The sequence below is a fragment of the Gopherus evgoodei genome, chromosome 3 (assembly GCF_007399415.2).
Source record: "Gopherus evgoodei ecotype Sinaloan lineage chromosome 3, rGopEvg1_v1.p, whole genome shotgun sequence".
Lineage (NCBI taxonomy): Eukaryota > Metazoa > Chordata > Testudines > Testudinidae > Gopherus > Gopherus evgoodei.
This window is the reverse complement of record NC_044324.1, coordinates 209,394,300-209,408,622: the sequence shown is the minus strand read 5'-3', so window position 1 is coordinate 209,408,622 and position 14,323 is coordinate 209,394,300. Positions and strand designations below refer to the sequence as shown.

Below are 14,323 nucleotides of genomic sequence, written 5' to 3'. Positions count from 1 at the left end.
ACAGGAGAACAACTTAAATAGCATCCCTGACCATGCACACTACTATCAATAGAAAGAGTAGAATAAATATATTTGTATATGGACTCATTAGAAAAGTATCTTCATATTTCTCGTTTGGGGGCTGGTCCCCACCAAATCCTATACAATTTAACACATCCAAATGATTCCTTGATTAAAAACAGTAAGGCAATCAAAGATTTTGTACAGCAAACTGTTATTAAAAACCTTACATAAATATAGTAAGCTTAAATTGCATTCTCCAGTAAACAAAACTGCAATCTATCATTCCAGGAGGTTTTGGTTTTTTTACTGTGTACCGTGTGACTTAAAGTATTTTAAGTACTGCTTGGTTGTTATAGGGTTTTAATTTTTCCTATTTCCCCTCAAAAGACTCTATGAAAGCATCTAATCCTGTTTTTAAAGGGATCTTATCTATGTTTTAGTCTCAGACTTAATACATGTGAAAAAAAACCTCCATACAACACAATTCACAAGGTCCCCTTTATACTGGATGTTACATTTAAAAAAAAAAATCTGTTTTTCCTCATTAAAAGAAAAGATTGCTAGGATCCAGAGCAACCCCACTGCATGTGCAAGGTGAATCTCCCCAGTGCATGTGGGACAATGTCGCAACACCACTTCTTGGGAAGAGGTTGGGCCTCATCAGTCTTTAGGAAAGATCTGAATATGGAGAGACTGGGAGCCTGTTCTGTTTGCATTAGGAGGGCCATTATAGGGGGCATGGGGAAGAAGGTATGGAAAGGTGAGAAAAACAAAAGGGATAGAAAAGCCAGCATCATTGGTGGAGCAAGGAAGTAAGTGGAGTCACAATAAGATCTGCAACGGCAGTCAGGTGAAGTCATGAAGTGAAAGTTACGTAGTATAAAAGTGGAGAATGAGAAGTTTAAATGCAGTACAGTTCCTGATCATATGACTGTTTTCTGATTGTTACTAGCATTTCATTATGGGGGAGCCAGGGCAGAGATTCAAAAAGAAGAATGATGTGGTCTGATCAACAGGCATTTAGAAATTGCATTCTGGATGGACTGAGAGGAGCAACGTGGGACTCAAAGAGGTCACAGAGGAAGAGATTGTAAGAAACTGATCAAGGAGTAGACAAGCTTTTTATCTGTTGGGACAGAAAGAACCGGTCATATACTTTGATAAGTTGTGGAGAAAGCAGCACTAGGATTTGACAACAGTGTGGATGTGTGGGAAGAAGGAAAGAGAAGAGTCAAAGATGACAACTAATGGTGGGAGGCTAACTGAAAGAACTGTGGCTAGAAACCGCCTTGCTATGACAGTTTAGACACTCTGGTACTTAAATACCACAGTGAAAAATCAGACCTTAGAAATAATATAGACAGACTGTATCAACTACATCTTCTTTCTTAACATTTCCAATATATATATAGAAAATGTCAAGGGAAAAATTCATAAGGATCACTGGTTATCAAGGCAATAATTCTAAGACACTAGAACTCTGATGCATCTCCATTATAAAGGAATAGATACCACCGCTTACACAACTGGACTATTTTGAAAAGCTCATATGTAGACTTTAGTTAATGAAATCCATTTGAGAATATCTGAATCAAATTTCTTATGTAAGAAGAACATTTTAAAATGAAGCTGGCTGCTGCCTACAGCAGAGAAAGATGTCCTGCTTTGACCAGTAGACTGCATTTCCTTCCTAACTAGGAACAGACCCCACAAGAACTGAGTCCCAGTTTAGTGCCTTGTCCATTATCGATTACAGCAGTTTAAGGAGCAAACACTCAGCCAGCAACTAAAAACAAAGGCCAAGTAAATGAAGCATTGATGAAAGGTGTTGATCATACTACTACTATTTTCTGATTGTTAGTAGTATTTAAAGATATTTGAAGGGATTTAAAGTTATTTAATTAAATTGCTTCCTCAATAAGGGATTTACATATATCCTGAGGCTAGAAATTGCACTGAGATATGTGAATATATAACAGGGATTGGCAACCTTGGGCATGAGGCTCACCACGTCCACAGGTTCGGCCGATTGTGGCTCCCACTGGCCGTGGTTCACTGCTCCAGGCCAACGGGGGCTGCAGGAAGTGGTGCGGGCCATGGGATATGCTGGCCACCACTTCCCGCCACCCCCATTGGCCTGAGATGACGAACCGTGGTCAGTGGGAGCTGCGATCGGCCAAACCTGTGGATGCAGCAGGTAAACAAACTGGCCCGGCCCGCCACGAGGTTTACCCTGCAGGCTGAGAGCCAAAGGCTGCCAATCCCTGGTATATAAATTTATATTATACTTTAGATAAGATTAAGAGGACATATTCTATAGTGCTAAATAAGCATTATAATGGTTACCTAGCATCTCCTGACTTGCATCTCCCATCACTGCGTTGGCTTAAACTTTTTCAAACATTCTTCTGTTCTTCTGCTACCCTCCCTCCCCCCGATTGAACTCCTAAATTACTGGGCTAACTGGAAGACCATATTCAGATTTTATTATTAGGAATTGTGTACCTCTGTTTCTCTCACCAGAGGTAAAAAAAGGCTGGCTGCACCATTTTAACACAACCAGTTTACAAAGCAGATGCATTAGTGTTTGTTACTATTTTTGAGTGCATTTCTGTGTGTTTAATGTTATTTTAAAATGTAATATAAATAATAGCATTTCAAAACAACATAAAACTCTGACTTCTGAGCATTCAGGCAGCCCCACATCTTCTAGCCTATTTACAAGTTTTTTCTATAGGCTAGCTGTCCTACACTAGTTTTTCTATAAAGTGGTAATGCTAAACATGCTCTTATATACATTTAATTTCCTTACTGAATCGCACATAGATTCCAGTATTGAAATGCAAATAAAAATAAATCATATTCATACATTAATAATATTAAGTTACTTGTCATGAATTAGAGAACTGCACTTTTTAGAATGGCTGGCATTTGTCTCTGCTGTTGTTTTTAAAGCCCAGGTATAAACTTGAGTTGATTGCTCTTATTTGTTAGCAAATCTGAAAATTAAGTAATAAGATACAGTTCAGAACTTTACCTCTAGTCTGCCATGTGCACAGCCTAATAACAGTAAGTTGGCTCTGTCCCTCTCACTGGAAATAGGAGACCAAGGCCATGCTCCATCATTAGTCAGTGACCACCAGCAAACGACCATATCTTGGATACAATTTATTGACAGGTGACGTTTTATCCTTCTACTTGCTGGTCCAGGTATATCAATATAAGAAATCTGATGGAGAAAAGAATGCAGGAAATATTTAAAGTTATAAAAACAACAGATTGGGAGCATTTACTGCAAGCAAATATTTACCACAGAGGACAATGTGTGTATATATATTCATATATGCTACATCTAAATGTAAGAAATATCTCTCCAGTCTGAAAGACACATGCTCACCCACAATTTTATCTGTGGGGAAGGGATTGGGAAGGAGAAGGATGTGAATTAAGCAGGAATTAACTGCAATGACTTCAATCAATACCAAAATGTACAGTCATGGTTACTTGACAGCATTGATCTACACAGGATTTAAACCCAGCCATATTAAATGACAAGTTCTGTGATGCTGACCAAAGAGCTAAGGCTACTGTTTAAGACACATCATCAAACATTAAAGACAGCTCACAATGTTTAAAAGAGAATGTTTATTTTTTCCCCTAAATTAAGGAATCCAGCTACAAATACCCACTTTGTAACAGACTATATACTTTTCTGCATAATGTGGATGAGCTACAGCATCATGCGTAAAGTTTATGCAGCTCTTGAGAATTGTGCCTCTATTTCTCAGGAAGGATTTGTGGAATTTATTACTCAAACTATGTTATTTTGGAGCATGGTTATTTGAAAACATGAGCAGTGCACCATCTGGGTGAGACATGCCAAGGAAATATAGATTGCACTGCATTTCTGCTTAAGGAATTAATGGAAGGTTGATAGCTAGGGGAAAAAAAAACAACTATCTTGCCATTGCTGGTCAGCAATAATCGAACCACTTTCTGGGGATTAAGCGCATGGCTAAGCCTACTGGACCAGACACTAGCAAAGGGCAGGGGGTCTTCTTATCAGAGAAATGCTTCTGGAGCCAGTCTCACTACATGACAGATTGCTTTCATATTCCTGTCTGCAAGGCAACAAAGGATGGCAGTAATGCGATAATGCCAGAGTGCAATGGGTGTTAAGAACCCGTTGCATTTATGTATTGTATTTAGTAAATAATCAGGCTCATCCAAATTGTGATCTCACCACTCAACCAAGGCCATTAAAATCAAGGTTAATGCTTTAATAATCCTTTGCTGTTTTTTATATGGTCAAAAAGAACCCTTTTCTATTTGCATGGTCATAATATTATTGACCTCTTCATCCCCTGAATACACATCAAAAGGAACTGGAATCAAAGTAATTACCAATGTTGTTCTCTCACAGTAAACATTTATCACCTTGTACTCTCTCCTCAATGTTGAGTAAATTGACTAAAAAACCACTGAAGGGAAAACTTATAAAGGGCCAATGTTTTCAGGAAATTTATCCTGCACTTTTATTTGCCCAAATTCTGTCAATTTACAAGTAGAAATATATGACATCCGTGTAAAGTTTATCCAAGGAATGCTAATGTAACCACTTAGCTTTTATTTTATTATTCAAAAACATGCTGAAGGCATACTTAGACGAGAAATAAAAATACTTTATAGCTAACAAGCACAAATGCAGTCCCAGATATTAATTACAGTGCTGTACTGTAATTTTACCAATCATGTATCAGTTAAAAACAATATTGCTCATTTTTTAAAAAAAATCTTATATATTTTAGATGACACCTTCAACATTGATAGTCCTCTTGAGAATAGGGAATTGGTAGTAGTTGGTCTTACGTTTTGTCAGTCTCCAAGACTACATAGTGCTGTTGATTCACATAATAGCTCCAATTATCTTTATTCAAAGTGTCACTGTCTCGATGGGACCAAAGATGGTACTTCTCGGAAAGGAAAAAGATGCAGACAATGATGGTTTCACTTGGGTATATATTGTACACAAATCAAATTTCCAGCTAACTAGGAAACAGCTGTACAGTTAATACTTCATCAGAAAGTTTGAGTACATTCCAAAGATAAACAGTAAACTCCAAAGCCAAGTCTTCCCATTCTGCTAATCAGAGACATGCTGAAGAAAAACAAAACTATTTTTCTGCCTCCGAGCATTGCAGCTAAAAACAAAAAACTATCCATAAAACTAGAGAAGAAAATAAGCCTGATTCATTATTACTACAATACTGCCTAGAAGTGCCAACCAAGATTGGACAGTATAATATCAGGCACTGAACAAAGACATAGTACGATATGGTCCCCGTACCAAAGAGCTTACAATTTAAAAAGAGACCAGGAATATCCTCCTTTTACAAATAAGAACATGAGAACGTAAGAATGGCCACACTGGATAAGATCAATGGTCCATCTACCCCAGTATCCTGTCTTCTGACAGTGGCCAATGCCAGATTCTTCAAATGAACAGAACAGGGAAATCAGATGATCCATCTTCTGTTGTTCAGTAACAGCATCTGGCAGTCAGAGGTTTAGGGACACCCAGAGTATGGGCTTGCATCCCTGACCATCTTAGTAAATAGCCATTGATGGACCTATTCTTCACAAACTTCTCTGATTCTTTTTTTGAAACCAGTTATAGTTTTGGCCCTTGCAACATCCCTCGGTAACAAATTCCACAGATTGACTGTGCATTGTGTGAAGAAGTACTTCCTTTTGTTTGTTTTAAACTTGCTGCCTATTAATTTCATTGGGTGAGCCCTGGTTCTTGTGTTACATGAAGGGCTAAATAACACTTCTTTATTCACTTTCTCCACTCCAGTCATGATTTTATAGACCTCTGTCATATCCCCCCCATCATCTCTTTTGCAAGCTGAACAGTCCCAGTCTTTTTAATCTCTTCTCACATGGAAGCTGTTCTACTACCCTTAATCATTTTTATTGCCCTTCTCTGTATCTTTTCCAATTCTAATATATCTCTTTTGAGATGGTGCAACAGGGAGACACAGAAAGATTAAGCGAATTGCCTAAGGTCACACAGAGACAAGGACTGAACTGAGAACTTCTGAGTCCTAGTCCTATGCTTTAACCAAACATTCTTACGTTTGTTTCCTCTGCCCTTTTGACAAAGCGCCAGCTCCTGTGAATAAGGTAAATGACCAGGAACTGGTTTAGAAAAGAAGGCAACACTGTTATAGTGCCCCAGACATCCCATTGAGAAGTATCTTTGATTCTTATCATTGTTGATTGCAAGTCTACTGCTTACCGTGTCTGTGATCTAGTCATTGTACATCAGTTTGATCAAGGTAGTGCAGTTCTGAATAACTGTACTTTATAGGGGCGGCAGGTTTGTAGAATTTTTGGTGGTGCCCAGAAAGGGTCCAAGTCCCACCCCCGTCCCCCCTCTGCCACACCTGCCTAAGGCTCTGGGATGGAGTTTGGGTCCGGCAGGCAGTTTGTGGTACAGACTCCGGGAGAGAATTTGGGTGCTGGTGCAGGCTCTGGGCTGGGACAGGGGGTTAGCGTACAGGAGTGGGTGTGGCAGGAAGTTTGGGGTACCAGGTACATGAGGGGGTTTGGGTCCTGGTTGCAGGCTCTGTGCTGGGACAGAGGGTTCAGGTGCGGAAAGGGGTGTGGGGCATGGGGCTGGGTCGGGGATGAGCAGTTTGGGGTGCAGCAGACAGGCTGCTTTGGGGCTGGGGTGGGGGACCAGAGAGGAGGACTCCCCCAGCCCTCTCCCTGCTGGCAGCAGCAAGTTCCAGGGGAGGGAGGGACCCTCTCTGGCTCCCCCACCCCCAACACAACACTCACCCAAGACCCGCCCCCGGCTGCTGCTCAGGAGGTCCTGCCAGGATAACTCCCCCTCCCTGGAGTTGACTCGGTGTCGGGGGTGGGGAAGGGGGAAGCTGCCATGTGCCTCCTCCCTCCGCAGGTGCAGCAGCCACCTCAGCCTGCCCCTGGTGCCACTCCCTAAGTTATAGCTTGCAGTGGCAGCAGCCAGTGAGGGAGCGCAGCACGGAGCTGCAGGGGGCAGCTGCCTGCTGCCCAGGGTAAGGAGGGATGCTCGAGGGAGAAGCGCAGGGCGGCAGGCAGGGCCAGGGGAGACACCTGGCCCCGAACACTGGTGGAGCCGGGCTCCCCAGGCCCTGAATTTGCTGGAGCCTGGGCACCATGGGCTCATATAATTTGCCGCCCCTGGTACTTTACTACAGAAAGCTGACATAAGAGTCTTGCAGTAATGAATACACCGCTGCCTCGATATAACCTGATCCGATATAACACGAATTCGGATATAACTCGGTAAAGCAGTGCTCTGGGGGGGTGGGGCTACGCACTTCGGTGGATCAAAGCAAGTTCAATATAACGCGCTTTCACCTATAACGCGGTAAGATTTTTCGCTCCTGAGGACAGTGTTATATCGAGGCAGAGGTGTAATACTTTGTGGTTGCTCACAATGCTGTAGTTTAAAGATAATTAAAATTATATTTTGCTGCCTAACTAGTAAGTCTGACACAAAAGAGCAAGCCAGTAAAAATGCTAATACCATTTTTTTTTGTCTGACCAAAACATAATCCATAGTCATTCCCACTGATTTCTAGAGCAGTGGCTCTCAACCTTTCCAGATTACTGTACCCCTTCCAGGAGTCTGATTTGTCTTGTGTACCTCAAGTTTCACCTCCAAGTAAAAACTACTTGCTTACAAAATCAGACATAAAAATACAAATGTTACAGCACATCTTTGCTGAAAAATTGCTTACTTTCTCATTCTGTCTGTGTGAAATTTTAGTTTGTTCTGACTTCACTAGTGCTTTTTATGTAACCTGTTGTAAAACTAGGCAAATATCTAGATGGTTGATGTACTCCCTGGAATACGTCTGTGTACCCCCAGGGGTATGTGTATCCCTGGTTGAGAACCACGGATCTAGAGAAAGCAATGTTAGCATCGTACATAGACGTCTTCCAGAAGCTCAGCTGTGTCAGCAAACCACTAAACACAACAATCCTATTAAGGAACACAGAGGGTATGTCTGGTTTCCTAGCACAGTGAGATGTTTCTACGGATTAGGTTTTCCTTCTTCCCCAAGAAAAAGGTCACCATAGTTAGGTCCAGAAACACGCCTAGTAGTATCCAGAATAAAACTGTGATATATAAGGATAAAGCAACATTGGAGACATAGCCCTTACCAGGAAACGATCATGGTAAGCATCAGCTCATTACAGTTTCTCAGTTAAAGTTTAGGGGCATAGAGATCATCAATCTTGCTTCTAAAATAGCTACCTCAACAAATACCTATAGGCAAGGCACAAGTGTGCATCATTTTAAAGTAAAGTACGTATCAGCTCAGTTCCTGGTGAACAGTGAACTGTCTCAAATCCACGTTACAGAGGTTGGCTCAATCTCGCAAACACTAGTCACTGCTGAAAAGAGGCCTTGAGCTGAAACAGCCTGGAAAATGTATTCCTCACCCTAGCAGAAAATATTCCTACCTTGCAAGTTAAAATGTGCTATGACAAAACTTAAACTAAACATATTCTTGAAAAAGCCTGCTATATAGATGCAAATGCTCATATACAAAGAAACAAATTACTTGGAGGTGATAAGGAAGAAAATACTAGCTACCACAAGGTCGTTTCCCTTAATATTTATCTAGGGCTACGTCTAGACTACCCGCCGTATTGGCGGGTTAAAATCAATTGCTCGGGGATCGATATATCACGTCTCATCTTGTAATAAGTGCAAACTCCCCTCCTCTTGCTTACTACATATCTTTCTAGCCTTTTGGGGAAGGTGGTTCTCTGTCCTCTATTCTTGCAGTGAACTAGAAACTTCAACCTTTCTGTTTGAAGATAATGGCCTTCAAAGAGAACCTGGAGGATTATTATTATTGTTTATACAGGTCCCAGCTGAGGTCAAAGCCCCTTTGTACTAAAAGCCAAAGAGGTTACAATCCAAACAGACAAATGCCAGGAGAAAGGGAATATTACAATCCTCATTTTACAGCTAGGGAACTGAGCTACAGAGAGATAAAGCCACTTGGCCAAGGGAACAGTACTCATGTCTCTCAAGTCCTAGTCCAGTGCTTTACCCATAACCTCTCTCCCATATGCCTAGGAAATGAGCATTGTAACTAGAGGGAGAATTACAGCTTCTACAAACAATTGTAACACAGCAGCAGCAAAATCACATGGCTATGATGTATCCATGGTGGTGTGTAGAAGGGACCTCCATCTTGAAAGGTCTCTTGCGAGTTTTCTTCCTTTGACAAGAGACAGTTTGGGAGGATTTACAGTTCTTAAATCCCTCAGAATTGCATCTTCAAACCTCATTCATGGTTGGCCTCATGCTCTGCTTCCTTCAACCTCAGCTCTACAAACTTTCTGTAAGAGCATATCTCCTTCTGCATGTTGGACATGACCCCACCATTGCAGCCATCTTGTTCTCAACTTGTGCAAGACTGCAACTTGCCGGGATCATCTAAGTGTGTCCTCATTTGTGACAAAAATCAAATCAGTCTAACTTTTGGCACTGACAACTGTTTTATTTCCTCTGCTCAGCTGTTTTAAACGGCCAGGGTTCTGCTCCATACAACCTGGGTTGACATCACTACTGTACTGAATATTCGTATCTTAGTTGTAACACAGACATCCCATGACCCAATCAGAGGCTTTTGAAGATGCTGAATGTATCCATTGTGATCCAACGTGTGATTCCTCCAGTTACAGAATTGCCTGCTGTCAACCGACTGCTCATATAGATACAACTATTAACCCTTTCAATGTCATTGTCCTCTACATATCATGCCAGCAGGTCATTAGCTTCCATTTTATAGGAGGCATGGATAGCTTTGGTTTTATCACCCTGCTGTTTTTTGCAGCTCTTCCAGCATTAGCTGTAGTTGGTCCATAGTCTCTCCAATTTCATCCACATACTCAAGATCTTCTACAGATGAATAATTACATTTCACACCTCCTACTTTGGCCTCAGTCAGCTTTGTAGCAATCTTTAAACTAAATAACTGTAACAATCTTACACTAAATGTATGAAAAACTGGACTCTTATTGGCACAGCAATTTTTAAAAAAAAAGTTATAAAATACCATTCCATTTAGATATTTTATGACTTGCCAAAAACATTTCATTTTTAGAATGTAAAATATTTTGATTAGAATGGCAGGTAAAGAGCTATGTCAAAGACCAGCATTTTACTGTGCAATACTCTGTCCGTCAGTGCTAGTGGTCCATAACAAAGTTTCTATGGTATTTACAGACATCATTGACAGCTATACCTTAAAATCCAAGGATGAGAGTTTTTCCAGTCTTTTGTTTATATCAGGAGAACCTGTCTTCTTTGTAAACTGAATGAAGCAAAGCTTGTTTTGCTCCCAAAATGACAAGATGATGAAACTGTCTGAAAGAACAGCTGAAAAACAAATAAAAATTGTCACCACTGTAATACCTACTACCAATAACAAAACAAATTACTGAGTTCTCCACTGAGACACTGCAAAAAACAATTTTTTCAAGACCATGTCTTAAATATTACATTGAAGCTTGTGTAATCTCCTAAAAGACATCAATGTGTCATCTTGCCAGGACTTTCTTGGAAATGAGAAATAAAGCTTAGGGAGTACTCAGATTAAATACAACTGAATAAATTATCTTATACCAAGTTATTACTCTAATCAGATGTATGTTTTATTCCTACCCCTCATCCTCATCTTGGTACCTTCCTCAGTCCCTTGCCCAAGGCAATATCCCATTGATATTTTGGGATTGTGGATTTGTACAAAATTGTTTGCATTTGGACTGGTCAAATGCAAATCATTATTTGAGTTGGATTTGGTAATTTTACATCACCCGTCAAGAATAAACAATAAGTGATGTAGCAGCGGTAAGATTCCAGATGCTACCACAGCAGTCAAGAATGTTGTTCCTTATAATACTTTTGCTATGGGCAAAAATGAACCTGTTGAAAGCTTTACACATGACATTCTGCCTCTGTGCTCTTGATCTAAACCACATGCATGTCGAAGAGTGGATGTACTCCCTTGAAGTCTGGAAAATGTCTATGGAATCACAATCAGCAAAGAGTCCTGTGGCACCTTATAGACTAACAGACGTATTGGAGCATGAGCTTTCATGAGTGAATACCCACTTCGTCGGATGCATGTTATATTACCATATAGTATAAATAGAAATATTTAAATGTAAAATAAATTAACTAGCACTACAAACAAAGAAAACGCAGGTGAACAAAGAAAATGAGCGATCCAACACTGCCAACAATTTAGGGTTTCCCCCAAACATTGCACTACTCTCTGAACTGTGAACACCTGTAACAGAATGTCTGAGTGTTCAGACAGCCAATGGATGGTTAGTACCAGATGACTGAAAATTCATCTTTGGACAGAACCATGACTATAGTCAAAATGGCGAGATTTATTTTCAAGAATTAAATGCACAAACCTATATGAAAGGGACACCAGCTAAATAAATAAATAAATAAATAAATAAATTAGCTGGTTAAAAAATTCAATTTAAAAATGCCTTGCATTTGTGACTAAGACTCTAGATTCTTAAATATATAAGAATTTTGATAACATACTTTTAATAATTGATACTGATAGCTTACTCTTGCATTACACTCCACTTAAACAAAGAAAATAAACTAGTCAGCTTTGCTTTGCTTTGCAGTCTGTTTCACAGCCAGCTGCACTTTCAGATTATCAGGTATTAGCACAATTCTGTAACATTTGGTATGCAAATGCCAAAGGAAAATGTTTGGATTTAAACAAACTGTGGTCACAGCTATTTAAAAATTTCATAAAAGCAACTCTGTTAATACTAAGTTTTGAAACAAAACTTTGGGCCTAAACTACCTGACATTGCACCTTTGATGCTACAGTTGAGATTTTAACACACACAAGAAAATTCGAAGTTATAGACATGGCCTCTTTGTATATATGCAGTTGCATACACTGTATTACTAGAAATAAATGTCAACATATATTTATGCTACACTTCAGATAGGCCTACATCAAACCTCAGAACACTCCTGAAATTTGTGTCTAAAGACAGACTAGGGATCGTGGATCCATGAGCAGGTGGGAGTGGTGAATAAAGAAAGCTGGTTCTTCAGTCTCTGCAAAGCTCTGGTTGCCTGGGTATTGGCTGAAGGGGCGGGGAACAGGAAAGATGACTCTTATTGTTTAGACTGGCAGCACAGCTGGGTCATTCAGAGCCACCTGGTGATAGTTAGGGTGCAAAGCTAGATTATAGGATTGGGTGTGGGAAAAGATTTCAAGAGAGGGTTGGGAGGAAAAGTAGGGGTATAAGATATTATCAAAGGAATTGCCGTCCATTCATAATTCTTCTTTCCTGAATCAGGCATACATTCAGGACATTCAGCTGCCATCAATACCTGTAAATCTGGAGAATCTGCTTAGATGAGCACACCCAGGAAAAAGCCTACTTCCTGCACCAGATTAGGCCTAAAACAATGATCAACCTTGGTTATACCATTGCTCACAGAGCCCCGTAAAGAGAATTGGAATGCTGCTGTACAGGGCCATAATGCCGCAGCGAACTTTTGAAAATTAGGTAGAGTATCGGGCTATGAATCCAGCACATGCCTGTCATGAGACCACAATGTCTCAACAGAATTTAGGCATTTTGAAATGTCAAGAGACCTGGACGATAGTTATGACAATCCCGCCTGTTCTGAGAATTGTGTGGCTTTGATTTATGAAAATGGGGTCTTTTTCCATACAAAACTTTTCTTTATTTAGCTAATTCTATTCTATGTTATAACACACTATAATAAACTAAACTAACAACAAATAAGTCTGTCTCTCCATCAGAGTTGCGGCCACAAACTTTTGCATTTTCCATAGATGACAATTATATTTAATAAAATATTATGGTTGAATGTCTGAACACTCAAAAGTCAGGAAATATTAAAGTTAAGGTTATATATGCAACCTTAGTTCTGCACCTTTTGGATGCATTATGTTACAATCTATAATTTTAGGATGGCATATTACTTCTCAAGTCATATAATATAATCATAAACATTATATGCATATGTGGCATATAGTAATATTTCCCATTTTTCTACATATATCATTGTTGAAATAGACTGATATCTTTGGATTTAGGCTCCTTAAATATTAAATTATTTTAATGAGTTTGTTAGAACCCACATACTAGTCTATTTTCAATCATCAGCAGAGGGTTTCTTAAGTGCAGTTCACAAGAGAAGAAAGTTAACTATGAAGCTGTTTATTTGTGAATTTAGGTGGCTTTGTATGACAGCAGATTTCCATACTCTTTGTTGTATATTTAGGCCCTGATCCTCCACTCTGATTCATGCAGATGGACTCCAGTGCCCAGGCAAACCTCCACTGACTTCAATGGGGTTCTGCACGAGCATGTCTGTCATTTTGGGTCATTTTGGAGGATCGGGGCCTAAATCTATAGCATGTTAAGTGAATTTCTTGGGCTTCAATCTGACATTGAAACTGATTCAAATTTGGCAACTGATCTTTTCTCACCCCAGGTATTCTTGCCAGTCCTCAGAATGTATGATTGGACATTTCTGTTGTAAATAAGTTAGCTCCACATGCATATGCAGCATCCTCATTCTTGGCTGCACATTTCATGATAGCAAAAAAACCAAAACAAAATAAAAACCTCCAAACCAAACCAAATATAAAACAGACTCTAAAAGCCTCACAATTAGAGCAAATTAAACCCAATGTCTTCTGGAGAAATTTCTTCTGTACACTGTTTTGCAAACTTTCAGCTCCTGTTGTCTGGGCAATAGAGATCTCCAAAAAGTTCACAAGAATTTACTTTTTAAAATAGAAAAGACTTTTTTTTTCTCTCTCTCTCTTTGAGCAAAAATAGTTCAGCCATTTTTTAATACAAACTTTAACAAATATTTCACTTTCAGACCTGGGTATTTTTAAACTGAAAGTTGAAAGTTTCAGAAAGTGATGAGCAAGTGAAAACAAAGGATGGAATGGAGACTTTTTATGTAACCCTAACTATGGAAGTACAGTTTTGATTGTTACAATTTTCTGTTAAGATTTATTAATTTGAAAAAATAATTAGACTGAAGTAATTTTTAATTTTAAAAAAGTTCTGAAAAAAGTATATTAGCCAGGAATTCGAAATGACAGTCACAGCACCTAAGTCTCTTTGTGAATCTGGGCCTATAACCCAGCTCATACATAAGCTTGGACTTAAGGTTTCTTTGAGTATTCAGAGTAAAATTCACATC

The 14,323-nt window shown here is 39.5% G+C and overlaps 1 protein-coding gene across 7 annotated transcripts in view; it reads right to left on the bottom strand.

Annotated features, from left to right (window-relative positions):
• Positions 1–14,323, bottom strand: part of WDPCP (WD repeat containing planar cell polarity effector) — a 230,839-nt gene that overhangs the window by 122,511 nt on the left and 94,005 nt on the right. For all 7 annotated transcript variants that reach the window (XM_030557924.1, XM_030557925.1, XM_030557923.1 and 4 more), the window contains 2 exons: positions 10,326–10,459; positions 3,041–3,232 (listed from right to left, as the gene is read on the bottom strand). In XM_030557924.1, the coding sequence (XP_030413784.1) occupies positions 3,041–3,232; positions 10,326–10,459 (326 nt within the window). The remainder of the gene's footprint in view (positions 1–3,040; positions 3,233–10,325; positions 10,460–14,323) is intronic.